The 26,582-nt window shown below is 38.0% G+C and overlaps 1 protein-coding gene across 1 annotated transcript; it reads right to left on the bottom strand.

Annotated features, from left to right (window-relative positions):
• Positions 1-2,549: 2,549 nt before the first annotated feature.
• Isoc1 (isochorismatase domain containing 1) lies at positions 2,550-24,979 on the bottom strand. The gene is made up of 5 exons (XM_027949375.3): positions 24,618-24,979; positions 14,702-14,821; positions 14,401-14,604; positions 12,509-12,625; positions 2,550-5,654 (listed from the first exon to the last, which is right to left on the bottom strand). Exons 1-5 carry the CDS (start codon positions 24,924-24,926, stop codon positions 5,508-5,510), a joined length of 897 nt encoding a protein of 298 aa, XP_027805176.1. The 5' UTR covers positions 24,927-24,979; the 3' UTR covers positions 2,550-5,507.
• Between the last annotated feature and the right edge of the window lie 1,603 nt (positions 24,980-26,582).

The raw sequence follows: 26,582 nt of genomic DNA, 5'->3' as shown, positions 1-26,582 counted from the left end.
TCCTCTTTAAGGGAGGAGGTGTTGCCGGCTCTTTCTTGTCCTGGAGCCACGTGTCACCTGTTTTGACATTTCTCTGACCCTCTGAACCCAGGGCTTCAAAAGTAAAGGAGAATGGGGCCCAAGCCTGGAAGACAGCAAGGAGGAGTACAGTTTGGGACCCGAAGCTTTAGACAGACCTCAGTGAGCATCTGTTAGGCAAAGGAATGATCCTTGACAAAGATATACAGAACAAGGACAGATTCTGCCAGGAAACAAAAACAGAATGGAAAATATGACTAACTACGGTAGAGGACCAAGCAATATAGAAACAGTATGTAACGCCACTAAGCTAAAATCATCTTCCACAGAGAATAGTCATAATTAAAACTTTAAATGAAGACTTACATATGCTTATTATTCACAGTTGTGGAAGCAACAGTACAAAGAGTAAAAAAATAAAGAAACCTAATAGTATTTTTCTTTCAAGAAAGAACTGTAAGAGCAGAGAGTGGAAGGAGTAGAAAATGACTTCTTTGAATACAGTTCTACCCTGCTTGGTTGGTGGTTTAGACAACATGTTCCTATTATGCTATTAAAATTTAAAAACATAAATGGACATGCCCAGCTCTCCAGCAAGGACTATCCGACTTCCAAAACAATGCTTTTATTTTATGGGGGGAAATTAAAAAGTTCATTTTATTATAAACCTTGAAGCCTAATAGACACCCGAAGTTACTTGTTTAATAAAACACTCTAAGCAGACATGACTGCTAAGTTAACAACCACCAAAGAAAGCCAACAGAGAACTTGAGAGTATTAGTTTTGTTATTGTTTAGCAAGTTACCACAGACTTATCAGCTTAAAACATAAAACATATAAACTTACAGTTCTGTAGGTGAGACAGCATGCCTGGATTCTTTGCTCAGGTCTTACAAGATGGGAATCAAGTTATCCTTTCTGTAGGCTGACAAGAATCTGACTCCAAGCTCCTTCAGGTTGATTGCTAAATAATGTTCTTGTGACTGCAGGAGGACATGGAGCCTTATTTCCTTGCGGTTGTGAGCAGGGGGCAGCTTTCAGATCAGAGGCAGGCACCCACCTCTTTTGCTATGTGGCCTCCCTCCATCTTCAAAGTCAGTAACAAATGATTTCCCACATTGGCTGTCTCATACCAGGAAGGGCCAGTCCCTTTTAAGAGCTCACTTGATTAAATGAGAACCACCAGGGTAGTCTCCCTATCTAAAACTGCTTTGAAATTCTACTTACAGTAACACTCCACAGCTGTACCCAGGATTGTGTATCTGAAAGAAGGCACGTGTACACCAGCCAAGTAGGAATCTCAGGGGGCCATTTCAGACTTGCTTCACACAGTAAGAAATTCAGGATTATAATTTCTTCAATGGGAATTAGTAGATTGTTTATATACTGCAAATTGAAAAAGTTTAAAGCCTATAAATACAATATTGATTTTTTCAGCTTTATTAGGATATAATTAACAAAACTGAATATATTCAGTGGTCTCTTGATATGTATATGCAGTGTGAAATGATTGTAGCCAGAAACTAACTAATATTCCCATTATCTCAGTTACCTTTGGTGGGGGTGGGATAGGGAGCATTGAAGATATATTCTCAGCAAATTTCAAGTATCTTGTCTTGTAAAAATAAAAGTTTCTGATAGGAGGGTCTGCTATTCAGCCACAAGTAAAAAACTAAGAAGCAGCTTTAAAAAATAAAGAAAAACAACAGACATAAGAATTCTAAGAGTCAATTTCAAGTGTTTTAAAATTTTATTTCAATCATATCTAAGTAATTACTATATCTTATTATAAATACACCCTCGTGATTTTTTTTTTTTTTAAATCAAGGATTAGTGACAGTAATGCTCCATGGAGAATTAAAGAACACTAATAAAGTTAATGAAGAGGGAAAGTTGATTTGCAGTTATTTAATAATAAAAATGATGACTCTTTTTAATTCTGTCAGCCATTCCCCCAAATTAGGTAGGAAACTGCTATAGAGAAAACCATCCAGGAAGAAAGACTAGATTGAAGATCATACCAGTATAGTCTCATAGTACACTGCAGTGGCTTTGTTAATCAAACAGTATACTGTTAAACTGTAAAATGTATCTTCTTCTTTACTGCTCTTCCCTCTTCTGATAATTTCTAATATGATTATGCGAAACTCCAGGATAAGGAGATAAGTAACTTCAGTTCTCTGTGCATCTTTGGGTGAGTTATTTATCTCTGGGTCCCACTAGCTGCATTTATAAAATAAAGCCATTCTAGACCTTCCAAGTTGAAATGGGCCTTTGAAACCATGTTCTTTACAAATTCTATACAGCTATAAAGTCATATTTACCAAATAATAACTTTTTTAAAAGGGAAAATATTCTAAATAGAGAAATTGAATAATTTAATAGCTATAACAGGGTGTTTGGTCCTGGTTGGAATAAGTTATCACTTTTGATTTTAGATTAAATTTACAACGATGTTTGAGCATTTCAATAAGTGAAGCCTTTTGATCCTGCCCCCAGCCTCCTAGCAATTCAACACACAAGACTACTGATTTACTTATGTTCTCCAGTTCTTTATTTGTCAATTAAAAGAATTTCATTATCCTACAAAGTTACACAGATGCTTCCAATTTCAAGGCTAATATATTAAAATCAATTCAGTTTTCCTTTAAAATAAAGCTTTGTCACCTTCTTGGCATTATCTACAAAAAAAGATGAGAGAAGGCAGAATTCACAATTAAATTATTCTGAACTTTACTGTATTAACATTCTTGGACTTTTGACATAATTCAATTCACATTTACTGAAAGGTTATGATATGTCTGATTTTGTGTCACACGATAAGTATTTAGGGGCATCTTTTTATGCCCAGCACATAGTACATCTTTAAAACTCAGGAGGTACAAAGTGTTTCTAGATAAATATAGATAATGCAAGGGTCTTGCTTCAAATGGAAATGATGGAAACAGGACAAATGATAAAACGAAATAAAATACTAAATCACTCCATGGCAAATGTGTCTTACAAAACAGCCTCCAAAGATGTCCACATCCCAATCCCTGGAGCCTATGTTTCACAGGACAAAACTGAATTGAGGGTACAGATAGAATAAGGCTGCTGATCAGTGGACCTTAAATCACATGAGCTCTTAAGCTAGGAAGGGAGACGGGGAGAAGAGCGTGACAGATGAGACTAAGAAGGACCAGATCCTCCTTTGTTGTCTTGGAAGATGGAGGAACAGGGCTGCAAAAACCAAAATATGTGAGCAGATTCCAGCAGCAGAGAATAGCAGGAAACAGATCCTCCCCATAGGCTCCAGAAAATAACACAGCCTTGCAACACCATGCTTGATTTCTGTCCAAAGAGACCCACTTTAAACTTCTAACCTACAGACTGTAAGATAACAGTTTATTGTTTTAAGACAAAAAATTTGTGGCAATTTGTTACAACAGCCATAAGAAACTAGTTATACCAGGTTACAGAATTGGTTTCAGCTGTGAGAAGGCTTCACCACCAAAGCATTATCAGTTGAGACATGATAGGCCTGGGAGCAATGGGGGAAACAGTTGTTTATGAGTTAAATCCTTCTACTCCAAGTGTGGTCCCTTCTAATTAACCCTGGTGGGAGATTGCTGGACATGTTTTTTGTTTGTTTGCTTTTGGGTTGGTTTTTTTGCTTGTTTGTTTGTGTGTTTTGAGAGGGATGCAAAAATTGCCAGAGCCAGCCTTTTAACAAGACCCCCAGATAATCTGCATTGAAATTAAAGTTTGAGAAGCACTAAATTTATTAAAAACCTAACTTTCCTATGTGCATAAATGAATACTCCACAGTGAATCTCACCATTGTGTATGTCCACAGGACACTAATTTAAAAAGAAAAGAAAACAACTAAGTAAATAGCAGAAAGATCAGGAGAAGTACAGGGAAGGAAACAGTGAGGAAGGAGGGAGAGGAAAGAGAAAATACTGGGAACAGAATGAGAGCAAATTATAGTCCATGTTGTTATAATTATGCCAGGATGAATCCTAATGTTATGTATAACTAAAAAGAACCAATAAAAAATTTTAAAAAAGGAAAAAAGTATTAAAAGCTATTTTAAAACATGTAGAAATCTTTAATTCTTCTTTTTTGACTCACAAATATCTGGAAGACATACTTAAACATACTGACAAAAAGAATGCTCAGCTGCTGTTTGTTAACATGAACAAAAGGGAAAAAAATTTTTTCTACTGCTCTTAATGAAAAGGTCCTTCAGTAAAATCCATCTGCTCTCACCTGCAAAGAATTTTCCTTTAAAAGGCCCATGAGCTGAAAGATTATAAATGTCAAAGTTTTATTACCTTTGAATAAATATTAGAATCCATGGACTAGTACTCACAGAGCCATCTTATGGGGGACAAAATAATTTCATTCACATAATACATTTTCTTTAATTACTTTAATATAAAAACACTGTTCCACATTTCACACAGTGTTAAAAAAACAATTTTAAAACACTAAAATAAGTATTTGATAAAAATAAATTTATTGAAGGGTAACAATGACTGCAAAATTAGTACTTCCCAATCACTACTGATGCCTTTGCATTAACCACATTTGGAGGGTAGGCAGAGAAAATATGAAATGGAAAATGTATATTTTAAAGCTACATTTTTACCCACCCTTTAACTTTCTGCTAAATCTTGTTTGTCCCTACTAAAAGGTATACTCAAGATGATTGAAAAGACAATTCAGATAAAGTCATACTAAAGAGATGTTAAAAACATACTCCATTAATGATATGGCATTGCAAACCATTCCATCTGTTTACAAAATTGAAATAAAATAAGCAATGACACAATGAATCTTTCTTGATAAAAGATTTCATCAAAAAAAAAAAAAAAAAAGAAAAGAGAATTAGTGGTGGGGATCAGAATGAGAAAATCAGTACAATCAATCAAGACAAATAATTATTCAACATAATTTGGTCTGGTTAGATCAGTGCAACTCACTCAATAAGTAATTCAATAACATTATGAGAAGTGGACAATGGGAACCAGAGTCCTCTTTTTAAATTCATGTATAATAATCCTATTTCAATTGACCTGTAATGTGAAAGCCCTGAATCCACCTTAACATTATAACATACATCTTACAATAATATAAAAGTCAAATCATCATCAATACATATTTTTTTTTCTCTAAAGTGCACAATTTAAGAAAACTTCACCAGAGTGTGCACTTTTGAAAGGTATAATAGTGTATACAATATAGACAAAACAGGCACCTCCATTGTATTTTTTTTAATAAATAAAAGCACATTAAGGAAAAAGAAGGTGGGCAGCACCTGAAGCCTTTGACATTGGTAACTAAATGCCAGTACCAAGTAGTCTAGCCGCTTACGTGTTACTAAGAGCCACAAAGAAGGAGCCATTTTTGACTTAACATTTTAATTTTAGTAGAAACAAGAGCTTGTCTGGGCTTACAATCCTTCACCTGGTGGTGAGGAGGGTACCAGTCCTTCAAATGTCCTATACTTTAGACAGCAGACCGGACTCCGGAGCACTCGCCTTAATGAGATTCTGGATTTCCTTGAATTTTGGATGGTCTTTATCTGCGACCAGCTGCAGCAGAACAGCCTCACTCGTGGTCACTATGATCCCAGTTCGAGCAAGGCGCTTTAAGAGAAAAGATAGACCAATAAGCACAACTGAGAAGACAGTGTGACGATGAACACTTTTGAAAACAGCAAAAGTGTGCCAGGACACAATAGTTAGTGTCCTCTATTACAACCATGGTCCTTGACCAAACCAGCAAATTCAGCGATGGGCAAAATTTTCAAAACCAGCCATACCACAAACTCATTGTTATTCTTCTCAATATTAGTAACATGGACTAAAACTAAGTAAAAGAAAACAGGTAGACACTGTTATAACCTTTTGGTGCAGGGACAGGAGAGTAATTGAGGCTAATGCTATAAAACATATAAAAGGTTAATGCAAGAGGAACTTCATCATTGATTATCTGAACACCTTTCATTGCTGCTATTTCCTAAGTACTATTTGCAGATTTTTGCTTCATCTCTCATTCATTTGTTCACTCTATCAAATGAGAACTATTTTTGTTTTACTCCTATATTCATTAAACTCTTCAATTTTTATTTCCAGCATTGAGATAAAAAGAGGTGCCTCTGTCCACATTCCCACTGTGCAAATAATATGAGATAACAAAATAGATTATGATGTGTATTAGTACTTATGTCTGGCATCCCTGGCATGTGGTAGCAATTTATTTAAAAAGAAATGGCAGAGAGGATGGGTAACACTGGTTGTGCCACAGATATTACTGTTGCTGTCTAAAATATTTCATTACCAACTAACTATCCCATTTCATATAACTAAAGTCTGTAATTGCAAACTACTATTAAGAATTAAAATGAGGGTTCATAATTTTTCAGCCCCCAAACATCTGACAGTTTTTCTCATAAGTCAGAGCTGCCCTGTCTTGAGATAACTGGCAGAAGAAGAAAAGAGCCCCGTGAGAGGTTTAAGAATGTATCCCCTGGGGTGATAAAAGAGCCATCACCTCTGCTGCCATCATAAACATTTCAGAATCACTAAACAAGAGTATAAAATTTAAGGTTGTATAAAGTTTCCCTGACAGGTCAAAGAATGCCCTTGACAAACTGTTCCCTTGCAATCGTAATAACTAGGAAAGAAATCTCGAGGAGGGGGAAGAGGGAGAGGGGAGCAAAGGGAGAGAGGGCAAAAGAACAGAAAATAAGGGGAGAAGAAGGTAGAAAGAGGAACAGAGGGAGGATTCCATTGCAGAGATTCATTTTCTGCATGGATTTATCATCAAAAACCCTGGGAAAAAAGCAGGCAAACTGCCATCCCAGGAAGCATCCACTTTAAGAACCACAGAAGAGGAAGTCATTAGGCAAATCAGAGGAAAGACCCAACTGGGGCTCTCTCTGTAAAGGAGGAAGCACTGGCAGAGCCAGGACATCCCTGTGGAGTATACAAATCTTCCTTCAGACAATCATGCAACCACAGACCCAACATTTCCACTGAGAGACTCCTCTTTTTTTATCCCCAAGGACACAGAAAGGACTATAAACCATAACCTACTTAGAAAGCAAGCTCTGCTCTCAACAGCCAGTATAGAACAGGGTGCAGAGTGGCTGCCCAGACTAAAAAAAAAATATATATATATACATCAACGAGTTATGCAGAAAGTGGGGAAGAAGCAGGCCCATGGGTGCCCTTCTTGAGGTCAGACAAATCCAGGTGTAAGTTTTTTTAAAGATCTGGAAACTCTAATTTCCTACTTCTTGATGTTTAATCAACTGATTATTATTATCAAAACTCAATGTCAAAACATCTTCTGCTTCCTTCAGACAGAAAGGCAGAGAATATAAGACAAGTCTGATGTTGAGAAACACCACTAAATGTCCGCTCTTCTAGCCCAGCTCTCATCCAGCCAGTGTCTGCCCTGCCTTGCCTATCGATCACTGCCAAACCAAAGGACTTCCAATGACTCAGACTGCCTGAATCACACATTCAGTGTCTGGGAAAGCATTTTACACAGAGCCACACTGTCAACAAAGGTCAGCTCCCACTCATGATTCTAGTTCCTTAATGAGGCAGGAAGGGAAGGAAACAGTTTCTAGGACCAAGGAAGATAGCTGGCGACCAGGAAAGAGCCTATGGATGATGTGCAGCTTTCTAGTGCTCCGCTCCACTGGCCAGAGCCCACTCCATTCTGCCAGGATGATTCTCAGAGATGCTCAGAGTCAGGGTATATAGGGGCAGGAGCAGGCTGGGATGCTCATCACAGAAATATGTTTGGGTAAACTGACACCTACACAAGACTAGCTGGCATGGAGACTGAGATGTAGCCAGTATTGATCCGGTTTTTAATCTAGCCAAGAACCTGTGTTAAAAGAAGCTGTGGCAGAGAGCAAAGAGCATAGATTTTAGCTCCAGCAGGTAGACCTGAGCACAATATCTGCCTTGAGGAGCCTGAGGGCAACTGAGCAGAGAAAGGCAGTGGCAGTTCTGGATGTACGTGGCAGATTCCTGGGCACCACCTGATAACAGGGTTCCAGCCCTACTCTCCCCTCGGCAAATGTGCATTGAGTTTCCCCTTACATTTGTAAAACAGTCCAGCTAGGCCAAAGAAAAAGAAAGGTTTTTGACACACAAACCCCAAAATGAAAGTACACAAAGTCATGAAAGAAGGTGTAGGGGAAGGATAAGCCCACCAAATTCCTTAACATTACTAAAAACTACCCAGAAGTATAAGCACATCCACATTCAAGTGAGGATCTAATCCTGTTTTATTGTAGATTTATTGTATAATTAATTATTAGTTGAAAGAAACAATGCCTGACAGATGGCAGGTACTCAGGAGGCATTTGATTGGTGGATGGATGGATGGTTTATAGTGCTGGGAACTGAACCCAGGGCCTCATGTATGCTAGGCAAGAGGTCCACTATGGGAGGCCACCATGCCTAGGAGCCAAGCACCCCCTCTTAGCTTTGAGTAAAGGGGCTATTGGACTGGCATCACACGCCATGCGCTGTGCAAAGCAAGTGGCCTTCACCTTTGCTCGGCAAAGAAGTGTGTCAGCTCTGGATTGGGCAAACCCCCCACCCCCTTGAAACATTATCTCCTGCCTTATTTGGGTAGAGTATTCTATTGAATGTCTTTTCCCTAATAAATAGGGGGGGTTCTGGGTACACTCTCTCTCTTGTCTTCCAGTGTGAAAGAGGATCCTTGAGGTCATAGAGCCGTCCACAATCCCCACCCACTTTGTGAAAGAATTCCTTTCATGTCCCTGCGCTCTTTTCACCACCAGCCCAAACCACACAGAGTGATCTGATTCCAATGCCCCAGACCTGAAAACATCGATTATTGAATAAAGAACTCTGAGACTTGCTAACTATAAATCTTACTAGTATAATAATCTTAATAAGCAATATGGATAATGTCAGGAATTATAAGTAGTTATATTCTAAAGGAATAGAGAAAAAGAGGAGATAGCCACATTGCTATTTTAACTTTCAGAGTGAGTTAGAGAAAAAAATGGGGAAGTGGAATGGTGGGAGGCAAGGACAAAATTTCTCAAAAAAAATTAGGGATGAACTGTATCACATCCACACCAAAATAAGACCAAGAGGAACATTCTGCAATTGGGTAAGTATCCCCAGACCAAGAGGAAAATTCTGCAATTTGGGTAAGTGTCCCCATCACCAGTGACCTGCTCTATGATTTTTCTCCCTTTAACCATCTCAACATTTGAACCCCAGGAAGGTTCTTAAAATCTACCACAGACAACAAGTATTTTCCTTCCCTTCTAGAACTTCTCAGAATGAGTCCCTTTGGGGTCTTGGGTTTCATATGCTTAGATAGATATTTCTGGTAAAACTAACCTCATGAAGCCAGCAACAAATAACAACAATAGATTTAAAAAAAAAAAAAAAAACAGGACACATGATCTCATTCAATTTTCACATTATTGCTACCAATTAGTTGCTATTATTACTTCCTCCCCATCAATGAGACATTTAAAGCACAGAGTTCACAAAATTTGTTCAAGGACACAAATTTATGAAACGCCATCCTTGCATTCAAACCTACATTACTGCCCCACTGTTTATACTCCTAATCACTGAGAAGACAGGCAGCCTGTCAAAGATTGAGGTCTGGATGGTAATTAACTGACAATGTTTTTAATCTAACTCTTTATCTAACCATGATAAAGACATGGCTAAGAAACATATATGAATGGATATGTAATTTCAGACATGAAAGTCCTTGAAATTTCTTTACAGATAAGGAAAGTTTCATTTTATTTGTATCTTCTGGTTTTGTTATTGTTGAGTCCTTTTAAATACTTCCAGCATGAAAATAAAGTTCATGTACACATGAAAACAGCTACTTGATGAGGTGGTCAGGACCTGACAGACCAAGTGTATAAACCCAGGTCTCTATGGAAACTTCAGTAGAAGCTGATTGACTCAAGACTAAGATGGTTTACAGGTATTTGCTGAGATTGGAATACACAACACTTAATAACTACCAGCAAATCCACAATATCAGTGGACTTGAAAACAGTTTTAAAAATAAATTAAACTATTTATACCTATTGAGTCCTAATACAGGACTCACCGCGTTAGGAATAAGAGAGGAATAAGAGGGAAGGGATGGCCAACCAGGGCCTTAAGTCAACTGAGGCTGCCAGCCAGGGTCTATTTCCACTTTAGCCCTCCCTACTCCCTTTAATCTTCTCTTTCCCGCCTGCTGCCTAGCCCTTCCCTTTTCATGTATTCCAGTTTACCACCGTGAAGAACACATTAGACTACAGAGATGATTCAGCAATCCTATAGGGGAAGTTGTTCATGGGACATGCACCAAACACTGGAAGACCTCAAAAAACCCAAAACAACAAAAAACAAAAAACCTCCCATATTTCCTAGTCAGAACTTAAATCTACCTGTATATTTCTCTAAAATCACTAGAGAATCAGAATTAAATATAAAAGAGACACCATACACATACACACTATGAAATGAAAGTTTCCCATTGTGGTATTTTCAACCATCTTCAAGTAGAAAATGCTAGGTTAAGACCAATATTAGGAATGTTGAGAATCACTGATCCCTTGACTCAATGGGACATCATAATGCTCTCATGCTAGAAAGCCATAAAACTCTGTATGTGAGTGGTGTTCAGTCAGTGAAACACCTCTTAGCCCCAGAAATTTAAGTCTGAGGAAATCTAATATAAGGCTAAATTGACTTGGGCCTGTTCTGCCCTAGTATTCAGTTAGATCTTGGCTGAGTTAAACCCAAGTGAGCCGTTTCTAAATCTCTAGACAGTTCAGGTTATGCTTCTTGAAAATCTCTTAGCCCATGTATAACAAACTAGAGCAAAGTTAACAATCAAACGGGGAAAAGAACTTTTTGCAACACTACAGATCTAACTCCAAGGAGGAAACGAAATATAAAATAGGATATGTGGTAAGACTTTAAACACCTGTCAGTGCATAATAGTCTCTAGAAATTAACGCGTCTGAAAACTCCACATATCTACAGTCATCTGATCTTTGACAAAGGCGCCAAAATCATGCAGTGGAGAAAGGCCTCTTTAACAAATAGTGCCAGGAAAATTGATATTCTTATGTAGAAGAATGAGACTACACTCTTATCTCCCAACCTGCACAAGAATAACTCACATGGACCAAAGACCTAGGAATTTGACCAGAAACTATGCAACTCCTAAAAGAAAATATACAGTCAACATTCCAGCAGATAGGCACAGGCAATGACTTTCTCAATAGGACCTCTAAAGCGCAGGAAAAAATGCCAAGAGTTAATAAATGAGATGGAATCAAATTAAAAAGCTCTGCACAGCAAAGGAAACAAATAAGAATGTAAAGAGAGAACCTACAGAATGGGAGAAAAACTTTGCTAGCTGCTCTCCTGACAGAGATTAACATCTAGGATATATAAAGAACCCCCAAAAATTAACACCAAAAAAATAACCCAATTAACAAATGCCAAATGAATTTCTCAAAGAAAGAAATACAAATGGCCAATAAATATATGACAGTGTTCAACATCATTAGCAATTAGGGAAATGCAAATCAAAACTATACAGAGATTTTCTCTCACAACAGTCAGAATGGCAGTCATCAAGAATACAAATAATAATAATAAATGCTAGAGAAGATGTGGAAAAAAGGGAACACTTCTGCACTGTTGGTGGGACTGTAAATTAATAAAACCACTATGGAAATCACTATAGAGGTTCCTAAAAAGATTAGGCATATAAACACCATATGACCCAGCTATTGCACTCCTTAGTATTTATTCCCAAAGAATTAAAGTCATCATACTACAATGATTCATGCATACACATATTTACAGCAGCACAATTTGCAACAGCCAAACTATGGAACCAGCATTGATGTCTCCATCAGACGAATAGATTAAAAAAAAAACGTGGTGCATATATACATAATGGAGTTTCATCCAGTCATTAAAAAAATGAAATTATATCATTTGCAGGAAAATGAATGAAACTTAAGAACATTATGTTAATAAGCCAAACTCAGAAAGTCAAGGGTCATATGTTTTCTCTCATATGTGGAAACCAGAGAGGAAAAAGGAAAGGTGAGAGTGAGGGAAGGGACCTCATGAAAGTCAAAGAGAGATCAGAAGAGGAAAGGGACCTGGGATGGCAGATGGAGAGGGAGGGGGAAAGTTCTGGGGATGGATATTGGCCAAATTATACTGTTATATAGTGTGTACATACTAATATGTCACAAAAAGCCCACCCTTATGCACAACTATAATGCACCAATAAAAAATGTGGAAAGAGAAAAAAAGGAAATGAATGAGTCTGATATTCTCAGACTAAGCTTAAATTTAAGAGGTAAATTTTTCATTAATCCTTAATGTTTAATATTCCTACTTTATGTGGAAAACTTGATAAGTGCCTTATTTTCAAGCAGGACAATTACCTCAAGAGCAAACATCCTGTCCATCATGCTTCTTGATGAAGTGGCATCAGCAACAATATGAACCTCAATTCCTCGGCCAATGAGCTCCAGAGCAGTTTGCTGGATACATACATGAGTCTTGCAGGAAAGCAAAAAAAAAATCCTATGTAATAACATGGTCAGCCAGAAACTATTTTACACATGTATGATACCATGATAAAATAGAGACCACATAAGATGGCCTTGTTCTATATTTAGTTTTGCATCTAATTATCTAGGTAAGCTTGAGCATAAATCAACATCTCTGCCTTTGGTTTATTCATCTGCAAAAGTTAAGAACTAGATTTTATCAGTTTCTCATATTAGGAACCCTTACATATTCTTAAAGAGTTTTGTGTAAAATTTTTGAAGATTTTCATCTGCATCCTTTGAGTGACCTTCAGATAGCTGACTAGCACTCAATTTTGGTGCCACTTGCATATGGATTTATTTCTGCATGTATACCAAGTGCCCAACAACAACAACAACAAAATGAGTCTGATGTATTACAAAGTCAAAAAGTATTGGGAAAACTGAATTATTACAAGATACCTCGTCATAGAGGTAGTTCAAGTCAAAACAAATTATGATAAAAAAAATTTAAAAACATGGCAAACAAAAAGTATTTGGTAAACATACAACAATATGATAAAGCAGAAAGAGCACTATGAATGTAATGACCTGTTCCACATCTAGTTTTACTTTTAATTAGCTAGATGATCTTGAGTATACCTCAGCATCTCTGGCTTGGGTTTAATCATTTGTAAAATCAGGAATGGATACTATCAGGAATGGATACTCAGTGTATAGCATCAGCAATCGTATTATGTAGACAATCCTATTATATAGATACTATCTTTGTAAATAGTAACTTGTAACAATTGATTATCAGAGAATATAGAGTAAAAACATACTCCAACAATAACCAAATTATAAAACAAATGAAAGCAGATTTCGGTAATACCACATGTCAATTTCATCTTCATATGACAAGACAGCTTTGGAGAATTATCAACTGACGCCTCACTAAAATTAGCCACAGAGGACTACTCAAAGCCAATTTTGATTAAGCATGTCTAATTGTGATGAAGAAAAAATAAATGTACAAAATCAAGCAACAGCATTTGGTATGACAAATGGGCTTCTCCTATACTGTCATTATTGAACCAGAAACATCAGAAATGCTAAATGAACATCTAATAGTAGAAATAATACTTCTATTATTAAAACCCATAAAACTTACTAGCAAAAAACTTACTATCAAATATCATAACCATATTCAATTATTATTTTGATTTCATTGTTTTAATAGTTTTCTTTATAATTTTTAAAATTTCAGTATATAAAAAAGTAATAAATCAACTGAAATCAGCATTAGAAACCTATGAGTATTTTTTTCATCTAAAAGAGTATGTACATGATTCAAATTTGAAAAACAAATTACATGACCTTTAAGATTTTGCTAGCATAAAAATATGACCAAAGTGAAATCTTATAACACATAAATAAAAATAATCCTTTGGTAAGAATGTAGTAGTTAAAAAGTAGGGGTTAAAAGCATGGTCTACAAATCAGTCAGGTGAGATTCAAATCCAGCCTCATCCCTTACTAGCTGTCTGACCTTGGGCAAGTTATACTGAGTCTCTGTAATTTTGTTTCCTTACTCATAATACTGGAACAGTAAGAATACTTAGCTCATGAGTTTGCTGCTATGAAGTATTCAGATCAGTGCCATGCAAATAGTGAAATGTTTAATAAGTGGTGGTTACTCTGCATCACTGTTACTACCTACAAGGTATCCTATAATAAACCTGCATTCTGAAAATACCGAGTTTTCCATAATGATATTGTGCCCAAATATAATAGGTACTCACTTCTACTCCAAATAGTACAACACTTCTAACTCCAGGAATCTCTGCTAATGCTGCTTCAACTTCTGGTAATACCATTGAAAACTTTGTCTTTGGAAGTACCAGTTTTACACCTGTTAAATCAATTTCTTGAACAGTGCTTCCAAGGCCTTTAGGGTACTGTTCTGTTACAATAACTGGAATTCCTAAAATCCGTGCACCTTGCAACTGAAAAAATAACCAAGCACAAAAAGAATTAGCAATATACACATGAGCATATGTATGAATGCATATCACATTTCGGCAAATGAATAAATAAGTGTACCAATCTTTGTCCCACGCTAATAATATCTCCAAAATACTTGATGGCTGGTCTAAATCTTTCCTGCATATCACAGCAGAAAAACACAGTGCTTGAAGGTGTAAGATTTCCCAGAGTAGTGAGCTGAGGAAAAAAGAAAAAACAATGATTTAGGACTTGTTAAACCATGACATTTATTTGCAATGGACATAAAGAAAGGAAGAAAAGTGCTTCTATTGTTTGACCTAGTAAGTCAATTTCTACAAGTATTATCTATTATCTAAAAGAAATTATCTGAATTATGGAGGAAAAAAACCCAATATTTCCACATAGATAATTCTCTGAATTCCATTAATAGTGAAAATTAGAAATAAATCCAGAATGAACAATACAGAAATAGGTTAACAAACTTTAGCACATTCACATAACAAAACATTTTAGCCAATTAAAAAACATATTTGAGTGTGTACACACACACACACACACACACACACACACACAAAGAACTGGTTCCATTTAAACAGAAATGCTCACTGTATAATGTTAACTTTAAAAAGAGCATAGTTCAATAGTCTTCCAATAATGAGAAAATGTGAAATATATAAAAACATCAACAATGGTTACATAACTAAACTATTGTTAATTTTTTTCGAATACTTTATTTTTCAAATCTCATTTAAACACATTTGTTGAGTATTATTTAAAAGCATTTTACTTTTACAACCAGAAAAATTCATAATATAAAAAGCTTAAATTTGATGGTGTTGCTTGTAAGTACAAAAAGTAAAAAACTTAATCTGTGTAAAGAAAATAAGAGGATAAAAGAGCAAAATAATCTGTTGCAGAGACTATGAAACATTAAAAACTAAAGACACACAAACACATGCACTCCATAAACAAATTCAGAGCAAATACAAAATTACTGCTGTCAAGATAGATAAGCTCAGATGAAATTATATTTTTGTGGGGGATGGGGAGTACCAGGGTTTGAACTCAAGGGCATTCGACTACCGAGCCACATTCCCAGTCCTATTTTGTATTTTATTTAGAGACAGGGTCTCACTTAGTGGCTTAACTCACTTCTGCTGAGGCTGGCTTTGAATTCATGATCCTCCTGCCTCAGCCTCCTAAACTGCTGGGATTATAGGCATGCACCATGGTGCCTGGCTCAAATACATTTTTTTTTTTTTAAGTTGTAGATGGACACAATACCTTTATTTTGTTTATTTATTTTAACGTAGTGATGAGGATGAAACCCAGTACCTCACACATTGTAGGCAAGCACTTTACCACTGGGCTACAATGCCAGACCTCAGATGCAATTCTTAAGAGTAATTTTTAACTTAAGAATAAAGCAATGAAATGATGCCAAGCACATACAACACCCCTTAAAAAAAGCAATGAAATGATGCCAAGCACATACAGCACCCCTTAAAATTCCATTGTCACCATTGTTAAATGAACTGCACAGAACCAAGAGAGGGACAGACTCAAGTTTGATATCTGCATTCTTCAAAGTATTTATCACAATCAAAAAAATCAAAGAATTAAGAGCAACACTGGATATTAGATTTCCAAGGTTTTCAATGATCTTCTCTAACAATTTGAGCACAATAAGCATCTACTGAAAAAGCAGAATTCACTGCAGAATACAAGACTTTAATCTCACTGGTCCTGAATGAACCACCATTCTTACAAGGCACCCCTTAAAATTCCTCTCTTATCTCATTTTGCACCCCCCAAAACACCCACAGATAACAATTATTAATAATTTCCTAGAGAAGTTTGTGTGCCATTTACACATTGGTGGCTTTACCACCAGTGCTGCCTGATTCTACTTTAGTGTCTCTGCATGCAGCTGACTCTCAGGAAACAATTCCTTTATGAATTAAATGAATCATTAAAACAAATCTTTTATCCTTAATGCTATGGCTGTTTTAATCGGTTTGCATTCGATTTTCTCTAATCCCTTGTCCGTGGGACTCTAGCACTTTAATCTCCCACTGGTGCTTAGTCTATAGGATGTGTACTGATTTGACCACATATAATCTGCCAAATTCATGTTAGAATGAGAGCCATCTGTCATTCTAACACTATGTGTAGGATTTTTCTACCTTGCCAATAAAGTATTATTAAATTAAATATTCAAACATCTTCAGTTACATACGCCAGCATTGGCTATTTCCTTCCTTCATGCTTAATGGAAGAATTATGCCTCCACTTTGGTCATTTTCAAAAGCAATGAATATGATGTGCATACATAAGCACTGCCAAGAGGCCAATCTGTGTATTTAGTGTACTATTTTAAAAGGCAATCAGTACTTACGACTATGCATTTTAAATTTCCAGTAAACATTAAATCTCAACTGAAAAATCTACATATTTTTTTTTATATACTTGCACTGTGGGTTCCTAGTCATCCCCAATGTGATTAGAGAACACTATATAATGTAGTATGCCTGCAAATGGCCTTGTTGAAATTATACTAACACAACTCAGTCAATCTTATCATTCTTCTTGCCAGCAAGTATGCAAAATAAAGCTCTCAGGCACTAACATAAGTGCTTGGTGGCCATTCACTAACATGCTTACAGCTTACACTTGCTTGGAATACCAGCTCTCACATTCTATCTCAGCCTATCCAGACTAAGTCTGTGTACATCCCTAGCAAGTTTAGTGGTCTGGATTCTAAATTCACAGAAGGATATAAATAGCAAATTAGAAAGCAAACTGCTAGAGGGAGGCAAACTAAGAGCAGCAAAAAATGATAGTTGACAGAGAAAAGATTCAAAATCCAAGAAAAGCAGCTCAAACTCCATTGTAGTCTAGGCCTTAGGTGAAGGAAAACAACACTGTTACAACATAAAAAATAAGAAAACATCCTTCTAGCACACTCATTATATGTTAAATTATATAAAATTTCAGAAGGACTACAATAGGAAAAGACTAAAATATTTTTAAGTTAAAAATTTAAATCCTTTTTTTTTAGCCAGAAATCCTAACTATTCAGAGAGCTGTGGTCTTTGAGGGTTCTTGTTTCTTGGTGCTTCCCTGTATCTCATTTTAGCTATGAGTTATGTGGGGACCACATCAGGTATATGTCATATTAGATCCAGATTGAGGATGTCAGAAAATGCAGCCCTAAAATCCCCAGCACCCTATAAAACCTTTTAGAATAGGAACTCTCAGTAAACAAAGCAAGCACAGAAAATACAGCAACAAAGCAGACTTGCATGCAGACATGACCAGTTAAGATTCTGTGCATCAAAAACGCCCATCTTGCCTAGTTCCTCTCCTCTTTCCCTTGAACAGGGTTGCATCTGGTAATTTGCTTCTTTAAGAGCAGAGCATACAGGGGGAAGAGTAACTTTACCTGACAAACAGGAGAAACCTGACAGCATACTTTGGCTAGATGATCGTGACTAACCTAATTCATGATGTCATGTTGATAAAGTGTACATGCAATGAGACCGGCTTTCCCAATCTTCTCTCAACATCCCATAGTCCCAGTCAAAAGCACAAGAAAAACTTCAGATGGTCCCAAACTGAGGGACATTCTACCAAAATATCTGACCAGAATTCCACAAAACTCCCAAGGTCATTAAAAAGCAATGAAAGTCAATGAGAATGTCAAATCCCAGGAGCCATAGAAATGTAACTGGTATACTATACTGGATCCTGGAACAAAAAAAAAAAAAAAAATACATTAGGGAAAACTTAGTAAAATCTAAATAAAATGTGAAATTTAATTAACGGTAGCATACCAATGTTGGATCCTTGGTTGTGACAAATGTACCATAGTAAAATAAGATGTTAATAAAGGAATTTGCAGACTGGCACACAGGAACTCTCTGTATTATCTCTTTAATTTTAATACAAATCTAAAGCAAAATATATAAATTAAATATATAGAATATATAAAATAAAAAGTTATTAAAATAAAAATAATAGCCTCCCAATGCTATGGTAGTCAGAGGAAAAATGCTACTTTTTCAATAATTTCCATACCTGATAGGCCAGAAAGGAAGTCCTGAGACAACCCCCACCCCACCCCACCCCCCCAAAAAAAACAAAAAATTCTAACCAATCCTTTCTACTCCCCACACAAATTCCAACATACTGTTGTTACAATAATAGCACTCTATACAATTTAGGGATTTCTTACTTTAACTTATGAATTTTCAGATAACCAAAATTACAAGCAGTCAAACATTGACATGTTGCAACTGCAAGATTGCCACTCTTGCTGCAGCAAATTAAAGTGGACTTGAACCTGTAGTCACCAGTTAAGTGTTGCAATTACAGATATGAATATATTCAATAAGCATGAAGAATCACATATAAATACATATATGTATGTATCCTCCATACATCTATATATCTATGTATATTCCTGCACATAAACAAATAAAATATAAATATATAAAATATAAAAAGATATATTTTTAAATATAAAAAGTTGATCATAGTCAATGGCCCCATCAAGCAAGAGTTTAAAAGACCAAATTCAAGTATAAACTTCTGTTCAACATGTTAAGAGTTTTCAGAGCTGGGATCTAACCTTTGGTTTAATATTCAACAGACTTTTCAACTCCAAGACTCATGTTCCTGCTATGACACTATTTACCCCTTTTCATGACTGCATGTACTCTGACCATTTTCCAACAAGGGCTACTACACTTGCAAGGAATCTGCACTACCTTGCCCAGATCCCACACAGAGTAGGTAGCCTACCTTAGTGATGCCAGTTCTCATTCCCTCCATAAAAGTAATATGTGGTAAGTGTCATATGTTGACTTGTGTCCCCCAAAATTCACATGTTGAAGTCTTAACCCCTAGTACTTCAGAAAATGACCTTATTTGGAAATAGGATCACTGAAGATATCATTAGCTAAGATAAAGTCATACTGAAGTAGGATGGGCACCTAATCCAATATGACTGGTGTCCTTATCAAAAGGGAAACTGGCACACAGAGACACTCATGCACACAGTGAGAATGTTTTATGCATATGAAACAGAGACTGGAGTGATATGTCAGGAGCAATGGAAATCTCCAGCGAGTTACCAGAGCTGAGAGAGAAGCATGAAAGAGTCTTCCTCACAGAAGAACTAACCCTGCTGCACTTGATCTCAGATTCTATCCTCCAAAACTGTAAAAAATCTTCGGCTGTTTAAACCACTCAATTTGGAGTACTTTGTTATAGCAGCTCCCTAGCAAACTACTACACTGAGTAGTCTGTATACATTTAGGATTAAAGTTTTTTAAAAATGTGATGTTTTAAAAAAAAATATGGTAGTCTACTACAGTCAGAAAATAGGAATGATTTTCTTGAATGAGTGTAGGAAGGGTATCAGTACTGCACTCCCAAGTGTTTCCCATGGACTGCCACAACTACAGGAAGGCCCTTCTCCAGTACTGACTCACTTACAACAGAGGGCTGTGAGGTGTCTTCCCCAACCTACAAGCATTCTCTACAAAGCACAGGTCAGGTCATTAGAATCTGAGTCCAAATTTCAATTTCACCAACTTCAATAGAATTTAGGTAAATCATTAACATCTCCAGAGGCTGTTTCCTTCCTTAGCAGCATCACAAGAAAAACAGTATCTAACTTTTAAGGCTATTTCAAGGATCAAACAAGCTTCATGTAATCCATCATAAACATGACTAAAACACTATGAAACACTACAATCTTCAGCTAAATCAATGTTTAAAAAAAACATACTTTCTAATGAAGTCAAATATATTTATTAATAATATCCCTTTAGAAACCTATAGAGAAATACTAATACCACATAATTTATGTTAACTTAGTCTACAGAATTAGAAAAGTGATTTATTTATAAAGTGGATGTCCAGATGTCACCAAGTAGACTTACTATTATAAAATTTGTTCCTGACAAAACAGATTTGGGGCCCTTTCATGTAGGCAGGAAGAGAATTTTATTTCCTTCTTATTTTCTCAACATATGTGCCTACCATGAGCACTGATGTCACTGGCATAACAGTGTATCTCCAGTTTATCAAAGTTGAAGTTTTCTAACGCCCCAGGAAAGGCCAGCTATCTCCTCCCACTTCAGAGCTGAGTACTGAGATATTTCTTAAGACTATGCCTCAGACTGGGGTGAAGGTGAAGCTGGTCAGAGCCCAGGATCACAGTGACATTTAAATCTACATTAGGTTTCCCCTTGGCTAAAAAAAAAAAAACTTTCAAATGCAGGTCATAGTTCCCATTCTCAAATACAATTTATTTGTAGGTAACCTCTAATGTATTTACAAAGAGAAAAAAGAACACAATGTTTTGGGTATTATACTGGAATGTTAATTTTTCTGACATATACACACACTCATCAAACCAATGGACTGGAGACAATACCACAACCTGAGGATCCAGCTGTCTCCTTTCAGTGCCCCTGGCAGCACAATGGCCCCCAGATTTCTGAGGAACAGCTCATCTCCCATCATGCTTCTATAGCTTCAGTCCCATAATTTAAAATTCCCATCTTCAAACTAGCAAGCAAAGGCTGACCAGATTCCTTCCCCTCTTCTTTCCAAACCCTGTCTTTCCTCTCTTCTCACTATAAACTCTATCGTCTCTTCTGGCTATAAAATGGATGTGCTCCCATGTAGCATAATATTAATAAAAAAAAATTTCTGAGTACATGAAAGCTGGATCCACATCCCTCCCCAATTAACCATTTTGCAAAAAGGTCAAAATAACCTTGACAAGGAAGTCCTTTTCTCCTGCCAAAATCTTCCCTTCCATGTACAGAAGCAAAATCTCCTTACTGACATCTTGCTCACAATGCCCATTTCCTCCTGTCTTTTGCTTAACCTCTGCCTTCCCTAGTCAAAGGTTAAAAATGGACTGGTAGTGAAATGACCACCAATTTATAGGAAATTCCAGGGTTAAATGTTTCCATTAGTTTAAACTTGGAAAATGCCTTTAAAATTAAAACTTGTAAGTCATAAAAATGACCTAAATTCCTACTATACAATCCTCTCATTTACATTCTGTCCTCTGCATCTCTAAATTCATCAGACATGAAGCATCTGACAAAGCTGCAGACACATAAACCATGCATGAAACACCCCATCTTCAGCTACCTGAACTGTCAGCAGATGCTCAGTAACTTTGACAGAATATTGAGGCATAGGAGACACTAAAATTACATAGCCTAATACTAGCAACGGAGGCCTTAAAGATCAGTTCCCAGAGAACCACTATCAAACACAGGTGCAAAGTGGCACAAGCAACCACTGTGTTTCACAAGGTCACGAGCCACAGCATTCACAGCAAGTATAAGACGGTCTCAGATCCTATAAATTCCAGAATGTGAGCTAGGGCCACAAAGGGTCCAGGAACTAGGTTGGAGAAATAATAAATCCTATTATTTAAACCAGGGACTACACATGGCAGAACTTGTGCTCTTTATCTCTGCATCCCAGGTAACATGCCCACCCTGATGGCCACCTTGAGTCTTTCTAAGTGACAGGCATTTATTCCAAAGAACAATGAGCAGCATCAAGACATATGAACAAACAAAAGCTCAAGTTGGAGGCTTATTATCCAGACTGTTCAATATCCTCATTTAAGCATGAAAACAGAATGCTATGGCAGATGTCAACTCAGGACCTACCTATGTGTGGTTTGCAAATGCTACGATATGTGATCTTGAGCAATTTCCTAAATTCCTTACCTTTATATGTTCTGCTCTTCTGTGAAAGGAAAAATTTAGATTGTATCTAAACCTTGAATCCAGGTTTGCATTCTCTTGGCAATGATCACTTACTTAAAGTTGGACCCTAAAACATTTGTGGAATGAACTCTAGGGTCTCTTCTAGCCATAAGATGTCCATGTCATTATGATGATACAGATGGGTTCCACAAAATATAGTATAGAAATATCAAGAGTATATTCACACACACTACGTTTGTGTAGATAAAGATCACCTCATATAAATACAAAAAGTATCAAAAGGTATATATGGCATATGATGCCTGTATCTATGCATAATATCCCTTGCTATTATCTACTTGTATGCTGGGAGAGGAACCTGGCTAAAAAAATCAAAGTATTATGACTACTAAAATGAGACAACATAAGAGAAAAATATTTTTAAATACATTAAAAGTATAAACATATATGACTGATGTTTTAAGAATTTTGGACTGTTTAGTGAGAAAAAATAACCTTTTTAACAGATAGAACAGAGTAATGCTATTTTGTTTGAATTATTGTTATTTCAAAGATCACTACAAAAAATTAATTAAAAATTACATAAAACGTTTTTGAACAGCCCTCAAGTGACATGAATTATATATTGTCTTTTGTAGGATATTTCCCGTACATACACTGATGTTATAATTTCCAAAACATTAATTAAAAAGAGTTTCAGATCGAGGACTTAAATTTTTCAAAATATAAAAATCATACCTTGTGGAGGGAAATAAAGCTTACAGACTTCAGAGGCTAGCTCAGGACAGCATTATCTTAGCTAAGAACCCACCACCTGCCCTCCCAAGGAAAACAGGAAATGCTTCACAAAGAAGCCTTCACCCTCAGTGTAGCGCCAGACCTCCTCAATTTTTGGAGTCTTGCCTTGTAAGTGGATTTGTCAAAGGTGCATCCAACATCTTGGGTATTCTGGCAGCAGTAATCTAAATAAACTGACAAGGAGGGCTGCAGGGAGCTATCGGGCAGAAAAACTGTCAAAGACATAAGAATGAGGAATCTTAAGCAATTCTCCATCTAGGCAGCAGGGCAAATCCACAGGAATCAGATTACCCCTAGTAGGCTCTCCAGGGGTGCACAGTAAAATCCTATAGACTACTGAATATTAGAACTTCACACAGATCAAAGTGTGTAGTTTGGACTCTCCTGGAATGAGTGTTGGGGTGATGGGAAACATCACCAATTCATCCTCCAACTACAGCTGGAAAAAAAAAATAGGGAATGATCCTCAGAAAATGCCACTTGAATATCAAAATTCTTTCTACTCTCTTAGCCCACTTTCAGGTGTGGTCTTCCAAAGAAATGACTTATCAGTTTTTTTCAGCTAAAGAAAAAAATATGGATGGTGTAGTACCTAAATTATAAATTATATTCTTTCCTTCCAAAAATATAAATTCTCCAGTGTATCCTTTGATATAAAAGGGGAGGGGGACAGGAGATGGGCCTGTGTGGTATGAGAGCACGGTTTTTAAAAACATAAAAATAATAAACTCTGGAATAATCCTCAGGTATAACTTTTCTCAGTCTGCAGGACCAGGAATTCATGATCTTGCCTAAATTGAGTTTTAAAGAGGGTATTACAGTTCTGGATCAAAGGGCTTTTCCAATGTAGGCAACTCAGATGTATTCGACAGAATCAATTGGCAGTTATTAGGAGGCTAAGCAAATGGTTGTTTCACTTTAGAGGAGATGCTTAAGCCCAAAGACGCGAAAGCTGGGGAAGAGCAAGAAGAAACGGCTTGACTACTAAAGTTTGTGTTTCCGCAACTGGTTAACACAACTCCGGGAACAAAGCCTAATGCCAATACCCCCGACAATCTCTTCTCTGTTGTTCTGCATCACCCATTAAAATAATCACACTGCTACTACTGCACAGCTCTTTGGTTACGCAGGAGGCTGGCACACAAAAGCATATGCGGGCGGCAGAGGTCCATACACGTGGGGGCGTTTGCGGACGCCGCGACCAGCTGGGAGGCCCACGCCCCCGCTGGTGACTGTCACCTTCGGACAGGCGCTTTCTCCGAGCCGGCCCCGGGGCTTGCGATAACCGCACGGCGCTTCCAACTCGACCAAGTGCGCAGGGCCCGGAGCCCTGGCAGCTCCGGGCACCTGAGGAGCGTGGCAGGGGCGGGGACGAGGACTGCACCGGGACTGCCTGCAATCGGGAGGGGCAGCGAGGCGCGCGGCCCTCCCGCGGGACTCACCTGGATCTGCAGCGGTACGAGGCGCACCTTGCAGCGCTCGCTCACCGTGAAGCCCTTGGGCAGGTCCACGTATTGGCCCCACTCCTCCGCGAAGAGCTGCACCACGAATTTGCGGTGCATGTCGATCTGGTCCCCGTACAAGCTGAGGAACTTCTGGATGAGCAGCTCATAGCCCGCGCCGTGCGGCACAGACGAGGGCCGCGCAAAGACAGAGAAGCAGAAGAGCACCGGGACCGTGCCCGACGGCGCCCCCGTGCCCACACCGCCGCTGCCAGGGAGCGCCGGGACAGCGGGCTCCGCCGCCGCCATGTTCCCCGAGCGTCTGAGAGCGCCGAGGCCGCCGAGGCGCAGACACAGACCGCCGCCGCGCCCCGCCTCCCCGCGCAGCCCGCCAGCCCGCTCAACCACTCGCCCTCTCGGCCAGGAGGAGGGGCGGGCTTTGGCGGCCCCGCCTCGAGCGCTCTCCCCGCCCCGGTAGAGGGCGGACCGCTGCGGAGGGGTGGGTGGCGGGACCCGGGTGTGCGCGCCTGCGCCCGCCGCCCTCAGCCGCCCCTTCTTTTCTTCCGCGGAGCAGCGCTGCTGCAGCCCCAGGTGCGCGGCCAGCCCGCCTCTTCGGACCGTCAACAGAGAGCCCAGTAATCTAGCAGATCGGTGACCTGCCTCTCTTGCCCTAATTGTTCTTGCACGGTTGTTCCAGTTAGCACAGGGGTTTGTGCTCCTCCTTGCTCCCCAGCTCCTCCAGCCTTCCGACGGCGGTGTCCTCCAAGAGTTTAGAATTGTGCTTGGGGACTTTGATCTGTCAGGAAGCATCTGCTGGAACGAGTTACCTGTTGGCCTGTGCAGAGTCCTGCAGTCCTTCTGGAGGATGGTCGTGGTGTCTGAAAGCCAATAGCACAGATTAGTAGGTACACCAAGAAGACTAGTACAATTTGATGATGCTTTGCAGGATTAGGATCAACTAAAAAAAAAAAAAAAAAATCAGTCCCATGTAATACAGAATCTCCAATAATGGATTTGAGATCTTAGTCGCTTTATCTCCACCTAATTTCTGGGAGGACTTGGACAGGGAACTCCAAAATATTAAAAAGGCTTAACAGTAAAACTTGATAATTCTTGAAAAATTCAAACCGGATTTCTGTTTTTAAGGAGGTAAAATTGATCACCTTCAAATAATACACTGCCACCATAATTAACTGCAATTAGAAAAGCATACACTTGGAACAACGTGATCTTAACTTCAGATCCTGGGGTGATAGGCTCAGAATGTAAACAAAACATTAAATTTGAGGTATTGGAGATGTTCTCTTATAAAGTAACTCAAAGCAATGTTTCTCAACTGGCACAGTTGACATTTGGAATCGAAACATTTTCCCCCCTGGGGGAATATCAATATTTAAGATATCTAGCATCATCCTTGGCTTCTACCTTCATGTGGCCATACTCCTTCATAGTCCTATCAATAAAACATGTTTTCAGACATGGCCAAACAGCCTCCAGAGGGAGGTTTGCACCCAGTCGAGAATCACCCTGCTTCATAATAATGCAAAGACTGTCATTTGACCTGTCTTGCTCACTTGTACCCAAACTGTTGGAAATTTCTGGATCCTCATTAAATTTGGAAATATTTCATTTATAACTTGTTGAAACCAAAAAAAAAAAAACCTCCAAAAGATTTTTTTTTTGCATATATCAACCCATTACAAGGTCCTCTGTATGCAGATTGCTAATTTGTACTTATAAAATGAAGGTACATGCTCTAGGCTGACTGATTTCATAAAGGAAGCTACTCTGCATAAACTCATTAATAAAGTGTTCCTTCCATCCCACTGAGGTCTTCTAAAATAGAGCAAATTGGGATTAGATATTGGCCTGGGCCTTAGAACCTCTTTCATTTGTGCAACTTTCTGAGGTGACTCAGAGTCAACAAACTTCATTCCCCTCAGAACTTTTGAATAGGTTTCTGAC

The sequence above is a fragment of the Marmota flaviventris genome, chromosome 5 (assembly GCF_047511675.1).
Source record: "Marmota flaviventris isolate mMarFla1 chromosome 5, mMarFla1.hap1, whole genome shotgun sequence".
Lineage (NCBI taxonomy): Eukaryota > Metazoa > Chordata > Mammalia > Rodentia > Sciuridae > Marmota > Marmota flaviventris.
Note: the sequence above shows the minus strand (reverse complement) of the source record. Positions and strands in the feature narration are given on the sequence as shown.